Genomic DNA, 15153 nt, shown 5'->3' on the forward strand with positions numbered 1-15153 from the left:
TTTTGTTTAAACAAGGTAACATTGAGGATACCTGTACTCCCAAGCTTTACATGAGACTTAAAATACCATTTTATTATTTAGTTTGTTAAGCTAGGGCTTTTTTAAGAGGTGGAATGTCAGGATCAACAAGTTAGATCTTGGTCTCTGAGGATGCTGGTAAATCTCCAGGTTACTTCTCCCCCCTTACCACAATTTCGTTCCCTCGATTGACTGTAATATGTGCTGAAGTAACTTTGTTTTACCTAATAGATTTACATTCTGTTAGCATGTTTTAAAAAAGCATTAAACACTTATGACTGAAAAGAAAATACGTCCTCTCCAGCAGTATCTACTCTTCTCCCTCTCCCAGAATCTGTATTTTTGCTTTTACCATAATTTTTATTTTAAGGGGGGGAATGAGTAGATATGAGAGTCCAATAAATTCATACTAAAAGTTCATACTGAGCTAAAATATAATTATACCTTGACTACAAAATTTTAAGGTTATTTTTATTTACAAGTTTTGAAAAATGTACATTTTTTACATGGGTTACTTGTGCAAAGTTGAATTCAGAAGAGTGATAAATGCACAAAAGGTGACAATGGAACATCAGACAAAACATTTACAAGCTTTGTCCCACACTGCTACTTAAAGGTACTGTCAATCTAAAAGTATAAATATCCAAAGAAAGATTACAGACATTGACTTTAAGGTTCTTATAATACTGAAAGGGAGGAAGAAACTAAAGCATGCAGCATTAACAGAGGATTTGAGTGGAAAATAGTTTACCACAGACATGTTCCCTTCCTTGGGTTAATTAAAACTCTAAAAAAACAATGATTATAAATTTGTTCATCTAGGGTAGCACTGCTCCTTTAAAAGGATTAAAGGATCTCCAACCTTCCCTAGCTTAAAAACTAATGATTGTTTCCATTCCTCTGCTCCCACACCTCTTTAGAAAGTGAAAATCCAGAAGACTTCAGTATTCTGAATCTTAGCTTGGGTGTGTCCATTGAACACCTTGCAAGGAGGAAGTGTCAGTTACTATGCTGCACTCCTTTGGCTGAGCCCTTTAACATTCTCCTTCCTACCAGTACAAAACACAACTCATGTTAGTTTGATATTAGTACCATAGCCTTTTTAGCTTCCATTGCTCTCTCAAAATGAATGTCTATGTGGATTTGTTTCCCTGTTTCCTATAGGCCATATTCCAAAAATTCACTTCTAAATCCAACAAAAGTGAAGGACCAGCCAGGGTGAAACGCTTCAGTAATCATTCTGTTAAAAATAACATTCTGGTCATCAAGCTATGCATAAGCACCACTTGTAAAACCATTCTTCATTTTAAAAGCTTAGTGTAAAGTACAGTAACACAATACTGCCATAAAACTGGAAATGAGATACAACAGAAAAGGAATTAATTAAGCATTAGTGACTTTTTGCACGTAACCCAGGTACAGTACATTTGATCTCATAGAGGGTGTTTTCTGATGTTTAAGGAGAGGGTAGAAGGGGTAGGAAAAGCCTGGCAAGGGAAGATGGAAACAGCACAACAGCTATTTTGCTTTTAATAAAGTAAATGTAATGACACTGATTAATAGGAAGGTGACAAACACATCAATATATATTTTTCTTATGACCAGCTGCTTCTTTTCCTGCACCCGGGTCAACAGTCACGCCAGCTCTGTTCTACTATCGCAGAAACACGTTTTTCATACTCCCGCTTGTTCTCCTGGTACAGCTGAGCAGCCTGGCTGTTTGCTGGACTATTGGGATTGGGTTCATCCAAAAGAGACTATAGAGACAATTTGTAAAAAGTCAGTTCCTCAATGCAAATATACATATACATACGGTTGGCCAAAAACTTTGTTCAGGTTTTTCGTACCATCTTATGCAAAACCTGAACGAACTTTCTGGCCAACCCAATATGTATATTCAACACACTCGGATTGTCCTAGGTAGCAGCTAAATTTGCTCTCTTAGCATAATAATGTACAGTTACATTAATCTGCTAGTAGCTAGGCAAACATATATGTTTTCTGGTGGGTTAGGTCTTACCTACTTTTTACTTATGACTTTCAAAAACAATTGCTAATATAAACATATCAAAGGCCATAGTCACATTAAGGAAAATTCACCTGTATGGATGTTAAAATGGAAGACACATCATATGTTGGACTCCAACGGTTCTGAAGTATGTCCAGACATATACTACCATCTGCATAGACTAAGAGCATAGAAGTAGGTTATGTTAAACATAACAAAACCATTAAGGTTTTAATATCATAGTCAAGACAAATACAGTCAAGAATACTTTGCTTTTGAGGTTTAAAAAAGATTACTTAGCTGCTTCTTAGTTACCTTCCTAAAAGAAGTGCCATAATCACTACTAGTGAAACAGGATGATCAGAGAATGTCAAACATAATCAGTATAAAACTGGAAGATACCTAATGCTTGTTATTCTGAAAAGACTGCCCTGTTATCCAGGAAACCACGCACAATTTTTAAGAGGGTTCCTCATCATTGATAGACTTATGGGAAATTCACTCCACTAAATTTTTAAACTCTATCTCCTATCTGAAATAACCAAGATAGCTGAGAGTTCACAAGGTTTCATTTTGGTATGAAGATAAAAATATCTGATACCCTGGAAAATACATTATTAACCTGAATAAAAGGCGACTTGTTCTAGGCTTACTACTAGAAAAAAAAATAAAAGAGCAAAATAGTAAGTTAGAATCACCTGTGGCACTTTTCCAATATACCGTATACCTGGACTCAACCACAGAATCTGATATTCAGTGGGTCTGGAGTGGGGCCGGGACATCCATGGCTTTTAAATGTCCCACGCTAATTCTGATCTGCATCCAAAGCTGAAAACTATTACTCTAAATGCTAGTGAAAATAATCACAACACAAAACTACCCCAATCTGGCCTTATATTAAAAGGAAACCTCAAGAACATCCTTATTTTTGTTTAGCAAGTAAATGATAAAATCATCAAAACCAGGAGGCTCTCAGATTCCAAGCAAAGGCAATGTCCCTTCACTTGCTTCAGTTCTAGGACCACAGACCAAGACAGCAACAGACCACCATGAACAAGTTCAGCTTTCAGGAAACAGCAAGATGCCTAGACAAATACTCAGGTGCTACAGACAAATAGGAAATGTGGAATACCTCCCAAATAAACAGTGTAGTAGTTTGAAATACTGTATTAAAAGTGATACTTGCCATTTGGATGAAACATCTTAGAGACAAATCTAACCGTAGGTGGCTTATTCGGATATTCTTCAGTGAATTCTATTGTAAGCTTAAAGGTTCCTGTAATTAGAAAAGAAAGGGTTAAGAAAACCTACTTATCACTTTGTTCGGTAGTACTTTGTTTTTAATACTACATGACTTCTTTTTTCAAATATTATATGAAATAATGCAAAGATATAGAGTAGAGAGGAAAGAGACCAGGTAAGAGATACAGCTCCAGGGATTGCCCTAAAAATGGACAGACACTGTAAGAACCATCACTCAAAGGTGATTTGTTTTCTGTTTTTCCATTATTCTCCCCCAAACTTAAATACAGCCATTTTAAACTCAAAATTACTGCCTGCAGGATAACTTTAGCCACTGTACATTTTGAAGACATCCTTAAAATGACAAGCAACTAGAGCCCAAACGTGGCCTTCCTCCTTGAGAAGACTGAAAGACCTTAATAAAGGCCAATTTTAATCAGCTGTCATCTTAAATGGTGATTTTTAAATGCACTAGAAAGAATGAGAGCACAAAGTTCAAAAACCAATGCTAGAAATACAAATCAGTAATCAAATTATTTTTAAAACAGCAGGAAATAAGAAAAGTGTTCACTGGCTCCTCTTCATGTAATAGCAACTCTATAATGAAAACATAATTGAATGTAAGCCAGAAAAAACTTCACAGTCCCTCTTTAAAACCCTTAAGTATGACTCACAAGCTACTTCACTATAAAACCAACTCAATTATTCACACAATGGTAGGAATTAATGGCAGAAATAATTAAAAAATCATATTAGATTGCATTCATGTCTCCAGTAAATTTCTTTCTAATGATGTTTGTTTACGCTACTATTGAAACAAATTATTTTTCTTGAATGTGTGTCAACTAAGGTAGCAGGAGGCCCTAAAGTATACTAAGTTAACAGACTTATTTATAAGAAATGGACAAACTGGATCTCATTGAAGAATTGCTGGGGACTTCCCTGGCGGTCCAGTGTTTAGGACTCCGCGCTTCTACTGCAGGGGACACTGGTTCGATCCCTGGCCGGGGAACTAAGATCCCGCATGCCCCACAGCGCGCCCCCGCCCCCCACCAAAAAAGAATTGTTGGATGTTGTGATTTGGGGAGATTATTTTCTTCAAAATGTTATTTTTAATTGGGTTTAATAAATTCAAGAAAACAATTGGGCAATTGTTTTTTCCTGACTGAAATTTCTTCAAGTAATCTTAAGGAATCAGTTATTATCTAAGGTGATGCACGTTCCACTATATTACTCTGGTCCATTTAATAAATTACTTATTCTAATACAATAGACCACACTTCAGATAGAGTATAATTTGTTACTGGTTCCTTCGAGTTAGCAATTTATTTCCTCCTTGCTTCCATTCCTCCTTTCCACTTAAGAAAAAAAGACTATAGGGCTTCCCTGCTGGCGCAGTGGTTGAGAGTCCGCCTGCCGATGCAGGGGGCACGGGTACGTGCCCCGGTCCGGGAGGATCCCACATGCCACGGAGCAACTAAGCCCGTGTGCCACAAACTACTGAGCCTGTGCTCTAGAGCCCGCGAGCCACAACTACTCAAGCCCGCGTGCCACAACTAATGAAGCCCACGCGCCTAGAGCCCGTGCTCTGCAACAAGAGAAGCCACCGCAATGAGAAGCCCGCGCACCGCAACGAAGAGTAACCCCCGCTCGCCGCAACTAGAGAAAGCCTGTGCAGCCACAAAAACCCAACGCAGCCAAATATAAATAAATAAATATATAAAAATTTTAAAATGCAACATATGGAGACATATTATATTCCCCAACTATAGTTACTCCCTAAACTTGAAAGTCAGATCTGAAGTTACTATGTATTATAACTAAGGACAAAAAGCAAAATATTTTGGAATGGATAAACATGCTATAGTCCATCAGAACACACTTCACCTTTATCACCACCTGGTCATAACTCTTCCTATTTTTGAGGAAGAAAGCATAGTTCTTTCTTTTCAGTTCTATTGATATTACAATACGCAAGAAAAAGTGGGAATGAGTGTTAGTTCAAAACTCTGAGCTTCCTTATGTATCTCAAGTATAAACACATTTGGCTCAGTGTTGATACCCGCTTAAATTATAGCTTAGAGATTTATCATCAAGAAATTGCTCTAAAAAAACTGCTCTAAAATTGGGCAGATTTAATAGCATGCAGAGCTCCCAGGTACTTTAAATTAAAACCATCATTAAATATGATACCTAAAGGTGGTAAAGTCACACAGAAGGCAGGCGTAGATGGAAACAGTGGAGTGCAGTGGGGCAGAGCAGAAGCTTTGCAGTCAGACAGATCTGGGTTCAAATCCTTGCTTTGCTACTTGCTAGTTATGAAACCTTTGGGGAAACTGCTCAACTTGAGTAAACCTCAAGTTCCTCATCTGTAAAGTAGGGTTAATAATAGTACCTGCTACATAACATTGTTGTGAGGTTTAAATGAGGGAAAGATGCACAGTGACACAAAATAAGTGCTTCATAAATATTTTAGTTACAATAATTCTACAGTTTCATATCTCTAGACCCAGCTGAAGGAGGCAAAACCCCAAAATCCGAACTTCACTATCAGTAAGAAAAATACAATTAATGAATTCAAATATTAAATAGTACTTTCTTTCTGACCTACATCAATCACAGTGAAAGCAAGTTGAGTACATATGCTGATGGCTCACAAAACCATTGACTTGAACTTTCTGCCTAATGCTTGCCTAAAAGTTCAACAAGGTGGTTACCTAGCTACCAAAGAAGTTAATCAAGTCTTTAAGAACAGCTCATTTAATATCTTGAGAAGTGAAACCAAGATAATTTATATTCAATGTGAATATAAATTAGGACGTACCTAAATCTTACTCAAAGCACACATTTAAAGGGATATTTCATACTTTTAGCCACCTTAAACAATGAGAACCTCTTTAGTACAACTCTCAATCCAATTTCTGAGATCCAAAACAAATGTTAAGGAAATTTAAAATCTGAGAATTAATACTACGCAATCGAGACTAGAGCTTGTCCTCTGAATATTTAGAAGGCTAGGCTTTAAAATAAGTGGAAACTTAAGCCTCACCATTGTTGTATAAAATCTGTACTGATTTTTTTATCTTCCTGAGGAGGTCACAACATTGTAAGGAAAGTATAAATTAATCCATCTATGTATAGGGACCAGGAAAATTATATAAATGAGTTAAATGGCTGGTGTATGGCAATAGGGAGTGATATGGTTAAAGCAGAGAGTGTATGTTCTGCCTGTCACAAATCCAATTTTTTGAAAATATTGTATTGGCCAAAGAAAGCACCTCTGTAGGTGTTTTCTGCCATTTAGCCACCAGTTTGTGACCCCTGAGGAGAAAGCAAAGTACATGTACTTAAAAAATTCTTTTTGGATGACTGAAAAAAGTCTGATTTTTAAGATAATACCTAAATACTCTTCATCATAGGATTTATTTACCTTAAGAACACCCCTAGTGGACTTTGATTCATTTTTTTTAAAAGACACCAAATTCTTAAGAATATGTCTATTATGAAAATCAAGTACTGGTATCTTACTGTGTCTATTAACAATTTTCAGATGATGTGATGGAGGATACATTGTTCCTTAACCTTCGTATTCAGCATACATACCAAGATATTTTATGAGGAAGTATTTCCCCCCAATGTTTTGTTTGGTAGTGTAAGCTCTTGGGAACATAGTCCTCTTACCTTCAAGTGTGTAAAGTTAAATCAAATACCTTTAAGAGTTCCTTTTCTTAAAATTTCATCTCTTTAACTAGGGTCTGGCTGTTCCAGAAACCTCCACTACAAGTGGTTTACAAGGAAGCAGCAAAAGTAGTTTTGGAGCTGTTGATTTATATAACACATTGGCAACAGCAAAATCAACTATGCCACTTGTCCCTAATTGGGCCTTTCCAGTAAATTCCCTAACTGTAAATAACAGGTATTTTTAAATGGTCAAAAAATTTCTTGTAAACTTGGTCAGTGTTCTAGACACCTGAGAAAGCATCCATGGATAGCAGACTGCTCAAAAGAATGAATGAGAAAAGGGTACTGTCATTTAGCCTGAGTAATTCCTTTCAGCAATGTCAGGGTGGAGATACACATCATCAAAAAAAGAGCCAGTAATGTGAAGGGGGAAGGTCCAGGTAGATAATGGATTCCACAAGTACCTTTTCAACTCATACCACTTAAAACGAGAGAAGCACCCTTGAAATATTTAAGTTGCCAACCCCAGCAAAGTGGTGTACTAGTAATAAAGCTGTGCTCAGCGTAAAGCAGTCTGAGTAAAATCAGGAGGAAAAAAGAAGCCAATGAAAACAAAGCCTGCTGGAGCTAAAGCAAATACACAGCTAATCTGCACATAAAACTTAAGTATGAAGAACTAGCACCAATCTAGTAGAGGAAAATTAAGCTTAGCTAGCTCTTGCTACAGATCAGGATCAGTTCAAATGATTTACTGCACCACAGTATCAATAGCATGGCTTGAGGATCACACTCCCCTGCTGTCATTTCTTTTTATTGCAGCACTGAAGAGCAGTGATATCCACCCAGTGGGTGAAGGTAGAGAGGAAACTACAAGTATTTAGGCTACTGTCTACAGTCTTCTAGGGAAATGTGAGTGTTTGAGACAAATCATAGAATTGGTTAATATTGACCTACCTCACAACATCTTGTGGTTGGTAGCATCAAAAAGCAAACTGACTTGGCAACATAAGTTTGTACTTAGTAGTTTGCAGAAATGTTTTTGTTCCCGCCTTCAAACTGAGTTATGTGCATATGTGTGTGCATATGTGTACAATATCTCTCAAATGCTACGTGACCAAAGGAAGGTAAGTCATTGAGAAAAAAATAACAGAAAGATCCTTTTCTTTTTAAAAATACCTCAAGATATTAAAGATGTCGATTAGTAGTTAAAATACTTCTAATCATCTTTTTAAATGTATTAAGCTTTCAAAAACAATTAACTACATACACACAAACACACACACATACACACACACAACTGAATGCACTAAAACTATATCAATGTTAATTTCCTGGTTGTGCATAGTCATTCAAGATGACTTGTTACCAAAGGGGCAGGGGCGCAGGTGAAGGGTATACAAGGTCTCTCTGTAATATTATTTATTACAACTGCACATGAACCTATAATTAAAATAGGAAGCTTTAAAAAATCCTTAAAAAGCAACTAACGTGTGTTTTTAAAGGTCAAACCTAAACCCATTAAAAATCAGGTACCTGTAAGTACACGTAGTACCTTGAAGTAGGTTGGACACTGGTCAAGACAGTACATTAAGGCTCCCCTCAACTGTGAAATTGCTTTGAGATTACTGACCATCAAGTCTTGATAAAAGCACATACTGAAAACTCATTTAAAAATTAGAAACATTATGCTCAAACTGGCTATTAAAGGTGCCATTAAAGACCATCTTAAAGCAGTGAGGCTGACAGGCACTCAATGCCAGACGGTAGAAACCAGACAATTGTGTGCAAGGGATTCTTGCATCCATTCAACATCCAACAAACACACATTAAGCACCTGCTGAACACAGTTCCCGCCCTTGTGAAGAATTCTGAATCAAATGGTCCCTGGGGTCTCTGAGCCTATCAGCAAGTGGTTGGGTTGACACTTACTCAGTATCTTGATGGGGGGCTGAATTTAGCAGGATCACAGCCCAAACCTCACAGACCCTTAACATCAGTGGTATGATGCTCCTTTTACTGCCTTACCCAGATTTTTTTTTAAGAAGCAATAAAAAAGATGCAGTTCTAGTCAAGCGGACAATAGCCAGAACAACCTGCCACAGATTGGATTCCACTCAAGCCTTTAGTAGGCAGAGGCTAGGGAGAAGCGGGTTCCTAAGTAGGAGGCACTTCCAGGATGACTGGGAACCCTTTCCCCAGATGATCAGGCTCCTGAAAGGTGGGTAAAGAAACTCTCTTACCATCCTCAAACGGGGTCCCTTCAGGCCTGCAACACAGAGAAAAACCAATCAGTTCCCGCTTCGGGGCTCCCCTCTCCCCGATTCATCTGAGGAGATGGCTATTACGAGCCCTGCTCGCTCCGCCGCTGGTAAACCACCGCTTCCCGGGTCGCAAAACCACTACCAGCAGAGGTCTGGGGCTCAGAAATCCCGGGCAGGCCGCCGCGCCGAAGCGCCACCACTCCCCGCCCCGCCCCCCTTAGTACCCCAAATGGTTCCCCTCGCAGCGGGAACCGAGCTAATCGAGGCACAGGCTCCGGGGAGGCGCCTAGGCCCAGCCAGCCCCAAACACTCTCCCTCTGCCCCCGCCTCCGCACCGGGCCGGTCCCGGAGGGCACACGCGTCCCTAGCCCTCGCCGCCACCCGGAACGCAGACTCACCCAAAAATGACCGCGTTCCAAACCATTATGTTGTTCTCGGATGGAGCCCCGCTGACTCCGGCTGGAGGATCCTCCTGCAACCTTCAAGGAAACAGACAGGGGGCCCGCGGTCCGGCACCCGCTCGCGCCGCCAGCCGCCCCGCCGCCCGCCCGGCCCTCCGCCGGCCCCGCCCTGCGCCCCGGCCGCAGCCCCCGGACCCCGGCGTCCCGGGCGGGTTACCTCTTGAAGTCCCTCATGAGGCGCCGCCGAGCCGGGGTGGACATGTCTCTAGCGGGGTCAGGGGTGGGGCATACACCGAGCTCTCGCGTCCCCGCGGGCGGTAAGGCGGCCGAGGAGGCTGGGGAAGCTGAAGGAACCGAGGGGGACGCTCCCAGAGGAACTGCACTGCCTCTCCGAAGTCGAGGGTCTGTCTGGCGCCGGCTGAGCACCACCCCTGAGTAGACGGGGGCTGAACCAACCTAGAAGGAAAGGGCGGGGGTGGAACGCCGATCGCCGGACAGGCCGTACCAAGACGGGGCGGGGGGGGGGACGGAAAGTTGCTTAGGTCATTAAACCCGGGCGGGAGGCGGGGGTGTGGTGGAGAGGCGAGCTGCGGGCCGCACGTAATTGCCTGGAACTCACTAGGATCGGGTGGTGGAAGGGGGTGCACCTCTATTTGCCAATTCTAAGACGAACCCTGGGAAGCTCTTTTCTGTTTTCCTTTTTCTTTTCCCTTTCTTTCTTTCTTTCTCTCTTTTTTTTTTTTTTTTGAGATCAGATCACTTATTAAAGTGAGCACAGTGGCTGAGGGGGGAGAAGAACGATGAAAGTCCCAATCTCGAGATCTCGAGGTGGGAGTGGGTGGAGGCAAAACCGGTTGTCCAAAAGCCGGAAGTCTAGGGGGGACACCCCCTGCGGACACAGGAGACTGGGGAGGAGGATGTGTGACTGCTTAAAATGACTGAAAATCCAAAGAATAAATCGACCTCGACTATGAGGTCGAGGGTCCCTTCTCTAAGAAATGTGGGTCCGTTCTCTATGGGGTGAATGTGCGGGATTTGGGTCCCAACATTTAGGCCAATGATCACCCCCAAAGCAGAATGAAATGGTGTTGTGTGTCCTGGGGGAGGGAATGAGAGCTGCAGGCAAGCAGAATGAGGCTTTAGCTTTGGGCACTCACAATTTGGCTCTGGAACCACATTTCCCCTTGGCAGTTCAACAAGCCAAGCAGCTAATATATGTTCAGAAGAGTCCAAGGTATGAGAATATCCGACTGCAGAGAATTGGAAGAGCAGTGAGTCTGAAGTAAAGTAACGGTAAGATGCACGTGAAAAAGCTGCAGGTTGCAGGGAAGAGTCACAATTAGTATGTGGACCTGCAAAAGCAATAACAGTTTTAAAGAATATTTTTTAAAAGGTCAACCCAAGGGCTTCCCTGGTGGCGCAGTGGTTGAGAGCCCGCCTGCTGATGCAGGGGACACGGGTTCGTGCCCCAGTCCGGGAGGATCCCACATGCCGCGGAGCGGCTGGGCCCGTGAGCCATGGCCACTGAGCCTGCGTGTCCGGAGCCTGTGCTCCGCAACGGGAGAGCCCACAACAGTGAGAGGCCCGCGTACCGGGAAAAAAAAAAAAAAAAGTCAACCCAAAATAACATAGAAGGTAGGCAAAATACTCATTTAAGGATTTTTGAAAATATGAGAAAGGTAGGTTTGGGTTAAGTCATGGAGAGTTTTGAATGCCAAGCTAATGGCTTCCTTGGAAGGTGGTTGAGCAGAAAAGCGACATGATCAGAGCTGTGCTCATCAGAGGTGGGTCCCAGGACAGCAACTAGGAGACTCTTGAAGTATTCCAGGTGAGAGATACTGAACCAGGCAAAGACAGTAAACATGGAGAGGAGGGGATAAATGGAGAGGACCTGGCAACAGATAGAATGTGGGGGCAAGAGAGAGGAAGGAGTCAACTATGGCTCAAGCTCTGGGGACTTCCCTGGCGGTCCAGTGGTTAGGGCACTGCGCTTCCACTGCAGGGGGCACAGGTTCGATCCCTGGTCCAGGAACTAAGATCCCACAAGCCCCACGGCGCACTGCAGTGTGGCGTGGCCAAACAAACAAACAATGGCTCAAGTTCTAACCTCCAAGATAATTGGGGGTTTGAAGGTGCCATTACCAGAATTACAGAATAGAGAGGGAGGGGCAGTTTTGGGAGAGGACATTTGGGGACTTACTGAGTTCATGGGACTAGTGAGACATTCGCGTGAAGATGTCCAGAAGATATCAGATGTGCAGGAAATTGTTTTTAACATGGGAGGCAGGAGGCACTTGACAGTGGTAGTGATTCTAGCTGCTGCTTTACAACAAGTACTCTCATGGCCAAGGATTTATATCTCCCATTAACTCCAACGTATCAGTTAAGGCAAATCTCCCTAATAGCATCACATTATGGCTGTGATGGGAAGGGGTTACAAAAATAAATTAAAAACCTCCTTTTCCTCTAATCTAGGAGCTTGCAGTCTACTAATACGCACATATGAAATCAACAAAAGCAAGGTCTACGAAAGCAAGTGCGTTAGTTTTCTATTGATGTTTAACAAATTACCACAAGCTGTTAGCCAACTTCAATTCCTTGTGGCTGTAAGACTGAAGGCCCCATTTCCTCAGTGGCTGCCAGCTGGGGACCAGTCTCAGCTCCTAGAGGTTACCTGCATACCTTGCCACGTGGCCTACTCCATCTTCAAAGCCAGCAATAGAGAATTTCTCTCCCATCAAATCCCTCTCACACTTTTTTTTCTAACATATATATATTTTTTCATCTCACAGTTTGAATCTCTTTCTTCAGGAAGAGCCCAGTTCACTTTAAGGCCTTATCTGATTAGGTCAGGCCCAGCCCAGATAATCTCCTGATCTTAAAATCATCTGATTTGGGACCTTAACTACATCTACAAATTTGCCTCATAGCAGAACCTAGATTAGTGTTTGACTGAATAGCTGAAAGAAGTGACCAGAAATCTTGAGGAAGGGGGTGGCATCTTAGAATTCTCCCTCCAGAGCAGCAGCAAGATACATAGCAGAAACATGTGAATCCACAGATGCTGAGGGGCTGTACAGCAAGGGAATCATCAGTCCGGTGGGGTTAGAAGAAGCTTCCTGGAATGGGTCTATTTCAAAGTTGTTTCAGAAGAGATGAAAGCAGGGCTTGGGAGGGAGAAACTCAAGCAGTTTCTATGAGGGCAACAGCACGAGCATGGACATGGAGCTTAACCAGGATCTGGGGGTAGTGGGCAGATTAGAGCGGCTAATGCAGACCGACGAGACCTTGGCTTGGAAAAGTGAGGATGACAGAAGTTAATTAAATGCCCTCAAATGCGAGGATGAGGAATTTAGGCTTGATAGGCAGCTTTTGTAGGTGTTTGAGCCCAAGAGAGATGTGCTGAAAACATCCTACTGAGAAGCAGCATAGAATGTACTGGAGAGGAGGAGAGGGTCTGGGAGGCTCCTGGATATAAGGGACTGGGTATAAATGTCTAAAACTCATTGAAGGCTAGAGATGTGTTTGAGTTTGTTGCAGGCCTGTTTTCTGCAACTCCTTTGCTGTATAGCTAAGGAATAGCTCTTTGACTACCTAATGAGGAAAAATCAAGAGCGTGAACCGAAGCAGTTTGGAAGCCCTGGGGCACTGGGATGTGGGGAGAGTGTTCCCTGACTGCACAATGGAATTGCTTTGCAGGAACGCTGTGCCCTCACATTCCCCATCAGAAGCAGGGTTGTCATAGCAAGCAGCACACAGAAGATTGTTCTCCAGCACAGGCGATTATAGGGCTGGAATATACTAACTATAGCAGAGCTGGCCGAGCATCCCTTCCACCCCATTCTCACCTTGACATCTTGAAGAAATACCCTCTTCACAGGCAAGCATCCCCCCTTCCCCCCAAGAACAGGGGTCAAGAAACTAGAGGTCCTTTTCAATTTAAAGAAAAGTGTGTTAGCAATGCAGCTGCAGAGAAGATTAAAAATTCCAAATTGTTCAGAGGCAAGGATCTGAGCATTTTCCTAAAAGGGAGGAAAAATATGGGACTATATGACTAGGGAAATTGTGGAATTTTGTTCTTGTTTTCAAAATGCAGAATAGATTGTGATTTTCCTCGACTATTTGGGGTTGGAGAGAGAAACCAAATAAAATATCATTTCCTGCCTTATGAGGCTGGGAGTTTGTATTTCTGTTAGCCAGTGAAGGCAAGGGATTTTATTTTTCTATAGTTCCCACTTCTATCAATAAAATTCAGTACAAATGACAACCAAGGAACAACAGAAAATAAAATCAAAAGATTTTTCTTGACTCCAATAATCTTGGAAGACAAATCAAGAGGATCACCTACACAGGAGACACCAGTTGTCACAGTGTGTGTTCTTGGCAGTAAAGGTAGTAGTATGCTGTCCATTTATAGCCCCTAGAACACAAGGAGAGAAAGAGATAGGGGGAGGGAGAGAGGAGAGAGAAATGGTGAAGCTTAGAGAAATGGGGAAATTAGGGCCATGAACATAGGCTTTCACTACCTGCTGAACTGCTGAATAGAGGAAAACAAAGGCATGGCTGAATAATGCACCCCTCCTCAAGACCTCCATGTGCTAATCTCCATGTCCTAAACCTGTGAACATGTTACCTTATATGGCAAAAGGGACTTTGCAGATGTGATTAAATTTAGAATCTTGAGATACGGAGATTATCCAGGATTAAACAGGTGGCCCTGATAATAATCACATGGGTCCTTATAAAAGGAAAGGAGGAGTCTGAATTCAGAGAGAAGGCCCTGTGATGATGGCAGTAGAGATTGGAGTGATGCAGCTACCAGCCAAGGAGCCAAGGGTTGCTGGCAGCCTCTAGAAGCTGGAAGAGGCAGAGAATGACTTTTCCACTGGAGCCTCTAGGAGCAATCAGCCTGGATGACACCTTGACTTTAGACCAGTGAGATTGATTTTGGACTTCTGATCTCCAGAACCCTAAGATAACAAATTTGAATTTTCTTAAGCCACTGAGTTTGTGGTAGTTTGTTACAGCAGCAAAAGGAAACTAATACAAATGGCTACAGTGTTGCACGTGAGAATTCAAACAAATCAGCCACATCCACCAGCAAACTACAACCGAATCCAGCCTGCCAGCATTCCTCCTATGGCCTGCAGGCTAAGAATGTTTTTCTGTATTTTTAAACGGTTGAAAAAAAAATCAAAAGAAGAATAGTATTTAATCATATTTCATGACACATGAAGATGACATGAAATTCAAATTTCAATGTCCATAAATAAAGTTTCACTATGGCTGCTTTCGTGCTGCAACAGCAGAGTGGAGTAGCTGTGACAGAAAGTGTATGTGGTGCCCTCATCACTTCCCACTGTTGGTCGGTACACTACGAACCATGGTGACAGTTATATCTCAACAGCATTTTGGGTACCACTCGTATCACTTGTGTTTGGGCATTATTATTATTTTTTTATTACAAGTGCATACCTAGCATGTCAAAACAAGAAAATAAAAGTGCATTTTGAATGTTGTGCTTTTAAGGCACAGTGGAGTG

General features: G+C 42.0%; 1 protein-coding gene across 1 annotated transcript; it reads right to left on the reverse strand.

The window, feature by feature from the left end:
- Positions 1–1531: 1531 nt before the first annotated feature.
- UBE2A (ubiquitin conjugating enzyme E2 A) lies at positions 1532–10085 on the reverse strand. The gene is made up of 6 exons (XM_022562959.3): positions 9829–10085; positions 9609–9689; positions 9190–9215; positions 3213–3302; positions 2119–2207; positions 1532–1775 (listed from the first exon to the last, which is right to left on the reverse strand). The coding sequence occupies exons 1-6, from the start codon at positions 9870–9872 to the stop codon at positions 1647–1649; spliced, it is 459 nt and encodes a 152-aa protein (XP_022418667.1). The 5' UTR covers positions 9873–10085; the 3' UTR covers positions 1532–1646.
- Positions 10086–15153: the final 5068 nt, after the last annotated feature.

Source organism: Delphinapterus leucas, chromosome X (assembly GCF_059928025.1).
Source record: "Delphinapterus leucas isolate spDelLeu-1000000601 "Yukka" chromosome X, BTC_Dleu_Yukka2, whole genome shotgun sequence".
NCBI classification, from domain to species: Eukaryota; Metazoa; Chordata; class Mammalia; order Artiodactyla; family Monodontidae; genus Delphinapterus; species Delphinapterus leucas.

What these genes read in the sequence shown, in the direction of transcription:
- UBE2A (XM_022562959.3), bottom strand. Translation starts at nt 9,872, where the DNA reads ATGTCCACCCCGGCTCGGCGGCGCCTCATGAGGGACTTCAAGAG. An exon ending in AGGGACCCCGTTTGAGGATG is followed by an intron (nt 3,303 to 9,189) that starts GTAAGAGAGTTT and finishes TTCTAATTACAG; the next exon opens with GAACCTTTAAGCTTACAATA. An exon ending in CCATTTTAACATCCATACAG is followed by an intron (nt 1,776 to 2,118) that starts GTGAATTTTCCT and finishes TTGTCTCTATAG; the next exon opens with TCTCTTTTGGATGAACCCAA.